The 14,170-nt window shown below is 32.8% G+C and overlaps 1 protein-coding gene and 1 pseudogene across 1 annotated transcript; both read right to left on the minus strand.

The window, feature by feature from the left end:
* Positions 1-569: 569 nt before the first annotated feature.
* LOC133032215 (cytosolic sulfotransferase 6-like) lies at positions 570-2,309 on the minus strand (annotated as a pseudogene).
* Positions 2,310-2,755: 446 nt separating this feature from the next.
* LOC115708300 (cytosolic sulfotransferase 15-like) lies at positions 2,756-3,914 on the minus strand. The gene has a single exon (XM_030636531.2). It carries the CDS (start codon positions 3,876-3,878, stop codon positions 2,928-2,930), a length of 951 nt encoding a protein of 316 aa, XP_030492391.1. The 5' UTR covers positions 3,879-3,914; the 3' UTR covers positions 2,756-2,927.
* Positions 3,915-14,170: the final 10,256 nt, after the last annotated feature.

Here is a 14,170-nt window from a genome sequence, read left to right on the forward strand (position 1 = left end):
TTGCAAGAAGAATCTTTTGTAGATGAAGATGATTCTTGGGTAAGAGTGTGAGAGTTGAAACACTTTGAGAAAACTCATTAGAGATGATCTCGACTGTATTGTACTTATTTTTGCTCAATCAATAAAGAGGATTTGGTGGTGTTTTAGAACGGGAGTAGAGAAATAGATTACATTGATCTATTGGACTTGAACCAGTATATATCTTGGTGTTGATTTCTTTATTTTTTGCCTTAATTATTTTTGGTTTTCCTTTACTCTGTTTATCCTTATTTTTTTCGATTGTTGTTCGTTATTTGTTAATCTTGTTATTATTAATTGTTTAACTATTTAAAGTTTAGTTAATTTAATTATGTACCTTTAGTTGTATTTCTCCCAGAAAAACAAAGTAGATTATCACTGTCAAAATATTGGAATTGATACATAGTGAAACCATTGACAAGATATATAAAATTTATACTACCAACACATCTCTTCATAAGAAAAAAAACCATATGTTTATTACTTAATATTACATCATATATAAGATAATGGAAACAAAACTAAGGAGTATAAGATATATTGCTAGCTAGCTAAAAATCAAACATTAAATCATATTGTCCAAACTTTTCTTGAATGAGTGTCTTTCCAGGCTCAGCCATTTGAGGTACTATCAAATAGTTCATCCAATCTCCAACCTTACCTTTTCTAAAAATTGAACTATGACACAATTCATACATGGCAGCATATTGTTTCACTGTCTTATTCACATCCAAAATTTTAAATTATCAAAGCTACATAATTGTTGTATTTCATGTGGAACTCCTTGATTGTCTTCCTCACTAGAAAATGAGAATCCCAAAAACTCTGCAATCTTTTTAATAAAAAAACACAATGTCTTTTTTAAGGTCTTCAAAATAATATTTGATTGGGCATTTCTAAGCTTTGTTTTATCCTAAAATATGGTCCCAAAATGGTCCAAACACATGAATTCCACTACAGAACATATCAAAAGTACTCTTCTAAATGACTTAGCTCAACATATATTATTATCTCCCAAAATTTTGTGATAAAAGTGCCAATAAGAGATAAATACATCCAATGGATTTATATATATATCTTTATATATTAAAAGTGCCTATCTAACGGCATTTCTTGGTTTAACAGAATATACTTAAAAATAAAAGAATATTCTGTTAAATTTAACGATTAGGTTTGATCTCCCGTTAAAAAATAAACCCAATAATTAAACCCAAAAAAATTAAACAATCTTTTAAATAAACAATCTTTTAAATATTAATAATCTCTTTTTAAATTAAAAAAATCATCTTAGCCACATATCTCTCTAACAAACCTATCTTGGGAGAATATTAATAATTTTTTTATTTATTTTTTAAAAAAGAAAAATATAGAGAAAATATTTAGAAAAGATAATATAAAAGAAGATTGATTGTGTTGGCTTAGAGATTTTTGGGCTTGGGCTTAAAAAAATAATAACAAAAAAAAGATAAAATGGGCTGTAATTAGTATTTACCTTATATGTTTGTGCTTATTTTTAGTTTTATTTTTAATTTTACCACCAAGAGGAGAAGGTTGAAAAATATTAGAATATGAAAATATTATTGGTGCTTATTAGTAATTTGCAAAGAATGTGAAAGTCTATAAATATATAGTTGTGTAGCTATTATTAGATATGAAATGAGATAATGGAACTTTTTTCAATTAGAAGATTAATGTACATTTTACTATTAATAACATACATTATTATAACACAACTATATTTTACTTACTAAATATACTGACACATATTTTATTTTTATAAAACAAATCGTTCAAATAATTATACTATTTTAATTATTAATTCAAATAAAAAACTAAAATATTAAATAAAACTAACACTACGTGGCTTGGCACGTAACAATCACCTAGTATAAATATATATATATATATATAATTTTACAACTCGAGTTCTTGATAGAGTGTGGAAAGGATAAGAAATATGTGTACTCATAATTATTGGCTTTATGTTTTGGATTAGAGATAATGAAGACTCAAACTCAAGCAAGGGGACAAGATCATGTGGATTGGAAGTAAACAACACAATAATGATAATTTATAATTAGCCACAATTTTTTTTATCTTTAGTCACAAATTTTGTAAACAAAGGATGGTTGTTGTTATTTTTTGTGAATTGTTTGGAATAATGGAAGAGTAATGGTAAGTTTGACAATAGCAAAAATAAGAGATTTTAACTAAGTAGTACCTGATTTTGGGCAAGAGGCTAACAAAATATCATCATCTCTTGCTACAAATTGAGTTTGAAATGATATCATACCTTTCAAGACGAATATCATGAACCCAAAATCCTTGGTAACAATAATAAGGGTTTTGATCACTTATTTCACCAAATTGACAAATAGTGTTAAGAGTGCTAGGCACTATGAGTGTACTTTAATATTTTTCATAATAAAATGAACACATATCCATGTATAAATTCTAAATTACTTAATATTGAGACAATAGAAAAGCATGTATAATATTTATGAGAATTGCTAAACGATAATACTGGTGCTTAGCACCTTCCTCGATGTCATATAGTTATTGGTATAATTAAATATTGTGTTACATATAATTTAAAAAAATAGCTTTTAAAGAATATCGCTAGTCAATCGTGGAGCGCAACTTATAGAAGGTATTGGACACCACTAGTACTCAATAACAATGTTCAATATTTATTCATAATTACCTTAAACAAACATTTGACCAATAATTAAGACAATAAAACAACAAAACAAAGAAAGCTAGATGATAGGTATAATACGTGATTTTCGAGACAGGATAAATCTCTAAATACACTTTTTGAGAGATTGTGAATCAAAGTTCTACTTTCTCAATACATATCCATTAATTAAAGACTATTCAATTACATATTTATAATTTACTACTAAACCCTAGACATCAAAGGTTAAATTATATTGTCCAAATTTGTGTTGGATGAGTTTCTTCCCACGCTCTGCCATTTGAGGTGTCAAACAATTTGCCCAATCTCCAATCTCACCTTTTCTAAAGAATGAACTATTAGATGCTCCACTAGGACGTTTCCCAATTTTATTAACCTCCAAATTTCTCAAATGCTCAAAACTACACCACTTTTCAATTTCCTGTGGAACTCTTTGATTTTCTTCTTCCACTGAAAAAGGAAATCCCAAAAAATCTGCAATCTTTCTAATGAAGAATATATTATCTTTTTTAAGATCTTCATATTTCAAAAATAATATTTTGTGAGGTATTTCTAAACTTGCTTTCCAATATCCCAAAATATGGTCCCAAAATGGTCCAAATACATGAATTCCTTTACAGAACATATCGAAATACTCTTCTAAATGACTTGGTTCATGACCAAGATCGTCACCAAATAATACTTTATGATTAAAGTACCAATCAGAAACAAATAAATCCAATGGATTTCTACAAATGTATACAATTTTAGAATTAGAGTAGTTGATGATAGAGATTGGTAATGAGGGATATGGAATGTGGGTAGCCATGAGTCTTGGCTTCATGTTTTCAATAATTGACATGAATTTCTCATTCATATCGAAAGGTATAAGATCATGTGGATTGGAACTAGTAAATAAATGACTATCATTTTTAATACTATTACGTTTGACAATAGCAAAAACAAGAGATTTTAACCAAGTGGTACCTGATTTTGGACATGAAGCTAATACAATATCATCTTCTCTTGCTACAAATTGAGTTTGGAAAGATTTTATACCTTTCAAGTGAAATTCATTGACCCAAAACCCTTGATAACAATAGTAATAAATATTATCACGTACTGGATGTTTAACCTTTTCAAGCTTTGCCACAATATCATCAACTGTCTCTTCTCTTTCCATTATAAAAATATTAGGCACACAATAATAGTATCTCAAATATTATATCTCCACCCCACGAAAATTGTAAAGGTGCTAGAATACTAGAGACTAGAGACTAATATATAGCCACTAAGCACCTTCAATTAGTGTTATAAGTTCGTGCCTTCTGTGTTGACCCGACTCGTATTAATTTATTTGTACTTTTTAGAAAACGGACCATGTCATGATGTGTCATAGAAAAATATGGGTCATCCTAATATTTTTAAGGAATAATTACATAAGATATTATTTTTTGTAAAAAAAATTACATTTTTACATTTAAATAATTTTTTTTATATTTTTACGGTTTTACATTGAAACAACACGAAAATAACAAAAAAAAACTACATTAAACTAACAATAATATCTAAATAACATCAAAACAACAATAACAAATTAACAAGAGTACAATATAAAAAGACTGTATTTTCAGTAAATAAAATCAAAAAAATCATAAAAATGTTTAAAATTCTGTGAAACTGTATTTTTGTAATTTTTTTGTTATTTTTGTGTATTTGTGAAATAATCCCTATTTTTAAAGAGTAAGCCCGACACGGCCCGTAAATGCAGTATTTTTATGTCGTGTTCGAATTCGTGTCATACTTTGCTTGTATCTACCCGTATTTCTTAAACAAGTCAGCCCGTTTTCATATCCAGATTTAAATTCATGCTTTATTTTTTCATATTTCTTATATGTGAATGCATTCTAATACCTTTAAATACAAAATTTCTATTTATTATTATTTTTGTAACCTTTCCTCTTTAACGATACATACAATAAATAAAAATCTCAATACTGTAGAAGATTTAAATTCAAAAAAGGAGTGGTATTATTGTGTTGATTTTGATTTTCATTATTTAGCTGGTTAATTCATTTGTGTGGTGTCAGATTGTTCTTTAATTAATTATAGTTATTTTATGTTTGTCGGGGGATCTTTTTGATTTTGTTTTTGTAAAGGTCTAATGATCACAAATAATGCTTACGAATTTGGAATCAATTAATATTGTTATTGAAAAATGGATAAATTGACGAGGGAGAGCTATCTGCCACAGCTAAAAATTTTACTTTTAATTACAATAAAATTTGTAACTGAAAGTAAAAAAACTGTGACTAATTATAAATTATTATTCCTATGTTGTGACTAAAAAGTCTGTGTGACTAATTAATAATATTATTCACAAAAATTACAATTTGTTGTGACTAAATATGTTTTTGTCACAATACTTGTTGTGACTAAAACTAAGTTAGTGACAACTTGTAGCTAAATACTATATTTTAGTCACTTCTTGTGACTAAAAATCACATTTAGTCACAAAAAATTTATATTGTGACTAAAAAGTTGTTACTAAAAGTAACTATTTTTTGTAGTGTGCATAGTGAGGGGGAGCAAATCCACGAGGGTTGAGAAGAACACCGCCGCTGACCTAGTTCTTTGGCAACGTTGGAAAATCCTTGTTGGGCCAGCTCTGCAATCGTCGGAGGGAGGTGAGAATCTACTAATATTTTCTGATGAATGGATGCATGATGATCGACATTAAATCAAGAAACAACTTTTTTTTTTTTTGCTTTTTCAACTAGTATGCCTAAGACCATCTCCAATAGGAGATATAAAAATTGTGTTATATTTGGCACAAAAAATAGTTTTGTGGTAAATTTACACCAAATTTTAGCTTTGTGCTCTAATGCACATTTGTAAAATTTTGATGTAAAATTTAATATCTAATTAATGTTTTATTAAAAAAATAAAATCGAATAACTTAATAATCAATTTTATTATTATTTTAATATGTAAAACAATAAAAAAATAATATAAATATTTCATAATTTAATATGATAGTTAAATATAATAATAAAATAATAAAAAAGACATCAATGTAAATGAAAAAGTAGTGTATTTATTGTGGTGTAAATTTTACATCATAGGAAATGTTGTGCCAAATTTGGCACAAAATTTGCTATGTGCCAAATTTACTTTTTTGGCACACCATTGGAGTACACTTTTTGTTAAATGAGTTATATTTTAGCTTTTCACCACTTATTTACACCTTTATTGGATATGTAACATATTTTAATAATACCTAATATTTGGGTTTCTTGATTTCGGGCATAAGGATATTTATTTTAACGTAGTTTAAAACCATATTATTAATAATACTATTTATTATTAATAATTATTTTTTTGACTCAAATCGGTATCTTTATTAATTAATCAAATCGTTAAAAATAATAGAACGTGCTTCAGAGGAACAATCCTCCAACTAAAGCACACGACCTGGAGAGAAACAAGAATCTCTGGCTAAACAGTGAGCCAGCTTGTTTGTAGATCGTTTGACAAAACGCAATTCAACATTGACTTTACTTTGAATAGCTTGTATGCATACCAAGCTGTCTGATTCCAAAATTACTTGTCCCCAATTGTGACGATCAATCCAACTTAATGCTTCTTTGATGCCAACCATCTCAGCAACTTCGGTTGAACCCTCCCTACATGATCCCGATGGAAAGCCTCCACATATTACCATGGCAGTCGTGAGCCACACAACCCCACCCAAACCTGCCTTCAACCATCTCAAACCAGACAACCATAAAACATCTCAAACTAGAAAGTTTACTCTCTCAAACCAGAAAACTTAGACTCTCAAACTTTAAAAAAAAGGCAAAAACCAGAACAATCTCAAACCAATAAACAAGAACCAATCTCAAACTATAAAACAATCACACCATGTCACAAAAGACAAGACTTGCGGTAACTGAATCGGAAGACAAAAGACAAAAGACAAAAGACAAAAGACAAAAAAAATTTCTAGAATAAACTAATAACAGTAATCTATAAGAAAAGGATATAGCTAGGGCTGGATAGAGTTTCTTGTCCCTCTAAAGTATGTAAGGATAACCAATAGTTTGCATCCACATATTATAATTATTCACTCTGACGTCTTTCGATGCTTTTCAAAGCACACCAATTTAAGAATAGTAAATTTCCTTTCCTAGTCTGTGGTGACTAATACCGTACAAGATATGTTGAAATTCAAATAACTAGGTCTTTCTAATAATGGTTTTTAGTCCCAAAATAAGAAAAACCCTAAGTGAAGACGAACAGAGGTCCATCCCTCATCGAATCCCAAGGCGGCCAGCCCAGTGCGCACGTGGTCTCTGTTCATCGTCTTTCGCCTCTCACGCTGGCACTTCTCCGAGGCCTACCTAGTCGCAAAACTCACGAACTCCGACACGCAACCCTCTTTGTTAGTGATGTCATTAGTTAGTTACAACTGTATATAGTTTGTTATAATCTGTTAGTTCATTTTCCCTGTATATATTCTGTTAGTTAGTTATGTTAACTAACTTATCCTTTGTATATATACTGAGCTAACAGCTCATATTAATCAATACACAAGATTCAATTCATTCATCTCTTGTTTTCTCTCTCTGTATCTAACATGGTATCAGAGTAGATTTCTTTGTCGCTTCCGCCTCTTCAATTTTTCGTTTTCTTGAGTGTTGTTCACAATGACGACTTCCTCTGCTTCAACTCCGGCCATGTCTGGTTCTCCAGCAGCCTCTGGTACTTCGTTTCATCCAGTGGTTTTCTCTCATACGCTTTCTGTTAAGCTCGACAACAACAACTATCTCCTTTGGCGCCCTCAAATTCTCTCTGCAATTTGTGGTCATCAACTATCAGATTTCATCTCCGATTCTGTCGTTCCACCGGAGAAATATCTTTCGGATGCTGATCGTCGCGATCGTCGTCTCAATCCATTATACATTCAATGGGAGCAGCAGGATCAGCTGCTTTATTCCTGGTTGCTCTCGTCTATGACCGAAGGAGTCCTCACCCGTGTTGTTGGCAACGACACCTCTGCGCAAGTGTGGCACACTCTTGAGGTATACTTTGCCACTCAAACTTCTGCTAAAATAGATCAGTTTACTAATCAATTGCAGAATATCAAGAAAGGATCGTTATCGATCAATGATTATCTTCTTCGCATCAAATCTATTGTCGATCGTCTTGGATCCGTTGGACACTCTGTCACCATTAAAGAACATGTTGCTGCCATCTTCAAAGGCTTACCTGCTGAATATGATACGTTTGTTATCTCGGTGAACTCAAGAAATCAGCCGTATACTGTGGCTGAAATTGAGTCCCTCCTTCTCTCTCAAGAACATCGTATGGACAATCACCATCGTGATCTTGAATCAATAAATCTTGCTACAAATCGTTCCTCACGCAACAAGAATTTTTCCACTTCTGCATCTGAATCAAGAAACAATACTCAATCCTCCTTTATGTCTCCTGGCCGTGGCCGTGGCCAGTGGAATCCTTATGCAGCTCCTCGTGGCACAGGACAACAGCCTGGTCCACCTCAAAGTCGTTCCCCAAACATGAACTCCTCAGTTCCCTCATCTTTCTCTCCCAACACTGGTTCCACAGGATCTAAACCAGTGTGCCAACTATGTGCAAGGACTGGTCATATTGCTGCTAGATGTTACCAACGCTTCAATTTCGATTTCCCTGGAGTTGGAGCGGCCAATGTTGATCAATTCTCAGCAAACATAGCAACAGCTGACTCCATTCTTGATCCTGCTTGGTATCCTGACTCCGGTGCCACTACTCATTGCACTCCCACTGAGACCAATTTTACTCAAAAGGAGCCTTACTTTGGTCATGAACAGATCCATATGGGTGATGGAGCAGGTATAAACATTCAAGGTATTGGTAAGAAACTCTTTCATACTCCCTACACTTCTAAAGAACTTGCTCTTAATCACCTTTTACATGTTCCTCAACTCACCAAAAATCTAATCAGTGTGTCTCAGTTTGCTAGGGACAACAATGCTTATTTTGTTTTCTATCCTGACTCCTGTTTTGTTAAGGATCAGGTAACCAAGACCACTCTCATGGCAGGGCAGGTTAAAGATGGTCTTTATGTCATTCATCCATCTCAGCTACAGTCTGAAGCCTCTTCTTCATTTTCCATATCCACACAATCTGTCAATAAAGCTCAACAGAGTTCTTGTAATGTGTCTACCACTTCCTCTAGTATGTTTTCTCTTTGGCATAATAGGTTAGCACATCCCTCTGCAAGAGTTGTAAAACAGATTTTATCTCAATGTAATGTTTCTGGTGTTAATAAAACTGTTTCAGACTTCTGTGATGCTTGCTGTAAAGGGAAAATTCATCAATTTCCTTTCCCTAAATCTGATACTGTGTACACAAAACCACTTCAGTTAATATACACTGATTTGTGGGGTCCCTCACCCATGCCATCCTCCAATAATTACCATTATTATGTGCACTTTATTGATGCATTCAGTAGGTACACATGGGTCTTTCTGCTAAAAACAAAGTCTGAAGCATTGCAGACTTTCATAAATTTTAAAACTCAAGTTGAAAAAGAGTTTGAGTGTTCCATTAAGTCAATTCAATCTGACTGGGGGGGAGAATATCGTTCTTTTGAATCATATCTTGAGAGAAATGGGATCTCTCACAGATTGTCTTGTCCCACAACACACCAACAAAATGGTGTTGTAGAGAGAAAACATAGGCACCTTATAGAATCTGCCCTTACTCTCTTAGCTCAAGCTTCAATGCCTCTCAAATTTTGGGATGAAGCTGTTCGAACTTCAGCCTTCATTATCAACAGGCTTCCCTCACCAGTCATTAATAATGACACTCCCTTGCACAAATTGTTCCACAAACAACCTGATTACAGCCAATTAAGGGTGTTTGGGTGTGCTTGTTATCCCAATACTAGGCCCTATAACAGACACAAGCTTGAATTCAGGTCTGTCATGTCTACCTTTCTCGGTTACAGTCTAAAACATAAGGGTTATAAATGTCTTGCTTCTAATGGTCGAATATACATCTCTCGAGATGTAATTTTTAATGAACATTATTTCCCTTATGTTGACTATTCCAAATCAACTGATTCATCACCATCTTCTAGTACCAATACCAGCATGCCACAATCCATTCCACCTATCTTTCACCCCTCAGATTTTGTTTCTTCTTCACCGGTCTCATCTTCTCAGCCCCTTCCCTCTCTCTCTTCTGGTTCATCTAGAACTGTTTCTGCAACTGAGGGCTCTAGCAATGATAACTTTCAGTCAATAGATGCTTCTATTGTTCCTACACTCTCTCCCATTGCTCAGATGCCCTCCACTGCAGCTTCAGTTTCTGCACCAGAACCACCATTATCTGCCCCCATACTTCCTCCTGCATCAGCTCCTATCCCTGTTAACAGTCATCCAATGACAACAAGAGCTAAAGCAGGTATTACCAAACCCAAAGCTTTTCTTACCAGTACCATTCCTCATAGTTACAAAGCTGCACTTGCAGATCCAGTGTGGAACAATGCAATGAGTAATGAGGTAGTTGCTCTTAAAAAGAAGAAAACTTGGATAATGGTTCCATTACCTCCTGGGAGAAAAGCTATCACTTGCAAATGGGTCTATAGAAAGAAAGAAAATCCTGATGGCACAGTGTCTAAATTCAAAGCTAGACTTGTAGCAAGAGGGTTTCTTCAACAATATGGTTATGATTTCAAAGAAACTTTCAGTCCAGTGGTGAAATTTGCTACAATCAAGATTGTTCTCACTGTTGCCTTGTTCTACAAATGGTCTATAAGGCAACTTGATGTAAATAATGCCTTCTTAAATGGGGATTTAGAGGAAGAGGTGTATATGACCCAACCCCCTGGGTTTGAGGACAAAGAAAATCCCCATTTAGTGTGCAAACTTCAAAAAGCTATATATGGCCTAAGGCAAGCTCCAAGGGCATGGTTTGATAAGCTCAAGGCCACACTTACTACATTTGGTTTTCTCTGTGCTCGAGCAGACAACTCCTTGTTCTATAGACATACAACCGATCATTCCACATTTGTGCTTGTTTATGTGGATGATATACTGGTTACAGGTAGTTCTAATGAAGCTGTCACATCCTTAATTACAAATCTCAACTCCATGTTTGCTCTAAAAGATCTTGGTTTTCTCAGTTATTTCCTAGGCATTGAAGTAACTCACTCATCCGAGGGATTACATCTATGCCAAAAGAAATATATTCTTGATCTTTTAGTTAAGGCAAAAATGGAACATGCCAACTCTCTGCCTACTCCTATGACTGGAGGTGAGAAACTAACAGCCTCTGGTAGTGATGTCTATGCTGAACCTTCTTTCTATAGAAGTATTGTAGGTGCCCTACAGTATGCTACTCTCACTCGACCTGAGATATCCTATGTTGTTAACAAGGTTTCACAGTTTATGCAAACTCCCCTTGAAGCTCATTGGAAAACTGTGAAGAAAATCCTTCGATATCTCAGTGGTACCTCTGATTTTGGCCTACTTCTAAAGCCTCCTGCAACTATGTCTCTCACTGGTTTTTGTGATGTAGATTGGGCTTCGGATCTTGATGACAGAAGGTCAACTTCAGGGTACTGCATATATCTTGGTTCTAATCCTATTTCTTGGTCTTCTAAGAAGCAACCAACTGTGTCCCGCTCGAGTACTGAAGCAGAGTATCGAAGTTTGGCTCTTGCTACTGCTGATTTAGTTTGGATTGAGTCTCTTCTTACTGAAGTACAGGTTCCATTTCAGAAACCTCCTACTATGTGGTGTGATAATAAGAGCACTGTTCTCATGTCTGCCAATCCTGTGCTTCATTCTCGGACTAAGCACATTGAATTAGACTTATATTTTGTTCGGGAAAGAGTTCTCAAGCATCAGCTTCTGGTCAAGCACACACCAGCTCATGATCAAGTTGCAGACACGTTTACTAAGGCATTATCTAGCACCAGGTTTAAGTTCTTAAGAGACAAACTCAGTTTGGTTTCTAAAGCCACTCTGAGTTTGAGGGGGGGGGTGTTAGTGATGTCATTAGTTAGTTACAACTGTATATAGTTTGTTATAATCTGTTAGTTCATTTTCCCTGTATATATTCTGTTAGTTAGTTATGTTAACTAACTTATCCTTTGTATATATACTGAGCTAACAGCTCATATTAATCAATACACAAGATTCAAATCATTCATCTCTTGTTTTCTCTCTGTATCTAACACTCTTCTACGTCGTCAGCTCCGTCTTCTTCCCCATAATATGATCTTCAATTTGCACAAAAACTAGCTATTATTAATAATAAGTATTAATAATTAATACTTTACCAAAAATTAATCAAGTTACGGATTTGGGTTTTGTATCATCAAGACCATTTATTTATATTAATAATTTTATACTTTATCATATAATCATCATTGTTATATTATCATATTATTGTATTTATTATTATTAGTCCTTTATTACATCAAATTATAATAATTTGAGATTATTCAAATTTTTGAGATTTTTTATATTTATTTCAAATATTTATTTTGTTTTTATTAGCATTATATTTTTGCATGGTTTGGATACCTTTTATAGCATTTGCGCTATTTTTATGGCTTGTCCCTAATTGTCTAAATAGATTTGTAGTATGAACAATAATTAAGACAAAAGTTTTATATTTGGTATTCGTGGCTTCTGCAAAACGACTTTTGAAATTTGACAGATAAGTGTTTCAAGTCTAGATATTATTATCTGAATTATTTTACAATCTTTATTCACATTATATATTTTTCATTAAATTGTGTGGTAATAGAATTTTATTGTTATTTTGTAAGTCGATTTTGTGGAGGGCCTACTGTTACAGAGATTTGCTGGTAAGTTTTTAAATATAGTTTATTGGAGAGTTGTCATCTTTTTACTATTAAAATTTTCTTTTATTAGTTTCAATATCATCGTTAAGGGTTAATACCTTTATCTTTTTTGTTTTGTAGATAGTTTCTGGAGCATTTTGATATGTTAATAAGGTGGCGTGTAGTGTTCGATGCTACGAGTTGAAGCTCTAGTTATTTTGGTATGCTGTTTGAAAATGTTATAGCTTTATTGTCTAAATTTTTGGGGCAGTTTGTCTCATATTGCTCGCTTACGTACTTTAGCAGTTCATAGTTTGACAAGCATACCCTTCGGTTAGACGAGCTATCCTGGTTCGAGGAATTTCTTGCACGGTTTGCAAATATCTGTCGTAAATTCATGAGTGATTCTAATCACTACGCCAAAAAAACAAATTATAATAATTATGAAAATTCAATAAAAAAATTTCTTTTAATTTACATAACTAGACTTTGGATTCAATAATGTTACAAAAGATATTACAATAATTTTTTTTCCAGAAATGACATGAAAAGAAGCTAAAATTCTGGTGAGCACAAACAATTATCTGATTGAGCATAAAGCATCTCTAATCGGTGGCCCTAATCGTAATTAAAGATATTATTTTTGTAACCTATGCATACATGCAATAAATAATAAAAATCTCAATACTATAGAAGACTTAAATTCAAAAAGGGGGTGGTGTGATTGAATTTTCTTCACAATTAAGTCATTACTGACAAATATATCTTGTCATAATAATTGAATATATAAGAACATTGAAATGTAAGAGCAGGTGTGAAAAATAATATATGGAGTGTGGAGATGTGTGGTGATTTCTTCCTATCATATCATAATAATTTAAATGTAAGACTGTGTTTGGTAAAAAGAGAAGAGTCGAGTGTTTGGTAAAAAGAAAAGAGAAGAGTCGAAAGAGAGGGATGAACGTAAAGAGAAGGAGGGATAGGTCAATGGTTAAACCTTTTGACAGAAAGAGAAGAGGAAAAGAAAGGAAGGGTTAAAATTTACAATCCCTCCTAAAATGGAGAGATTAGAAAAGACAATATATATAAGGCTAATTAGGATTTTGGCCTCCTGAACTTTGACATGTACCAAATCATGCCCCCTGAACTATTGAGATTGTTGGATTTAAGGACTTTTGTCTAATTTTATTCAATTTTACTATTTCAATGATTGTTTATGTACTAAACCATATTCCCCAGACTTTGATATCTACCAAATCATGCCCTTCGAACTTTGACATGCACTAAATTATGCCCCCTGAACTTTCATCCATGTTCGACTTTTTTACTAAAATTAGAAAAAAGTCTTTAAATCCAACAATCTCAATAGTTCAGGGGGCATTTTCAATGACCTTAAAAGTCCAGGGGCATGATTTGGTAAATGTCAAAGTTCAGGGGGCAAAAATCCTAATTAGCCTATATAATATCATAATTTATTTTTTTTTTTAAAAAAAAATGGTAAATACTATTTTAGATCCTATGTTTTGTAAAAGTTGTCAATTTGACTCTCCGTTTTGTTAAATGACAAAATAGACCTTATATTTTTTAAAATAGTAAAAATAGGACACTGA

Source organism: Cannabis sativa, chromosome X, assembly GCF_029168945.1.
Source record: "Cannabis sativa cultivar Pink pepper isolate KNU-18-1 chromosome X, ASM2916894v1, whole genome shotgun sequence".
NCBI classification, from domain to species: domain Eukaryota; kingdom Viridiplantae; phylum Streptophyta; class Magnoliopsida; order Rosales; family Cannabaceae; genus Cannabis; species Cannabis sativa.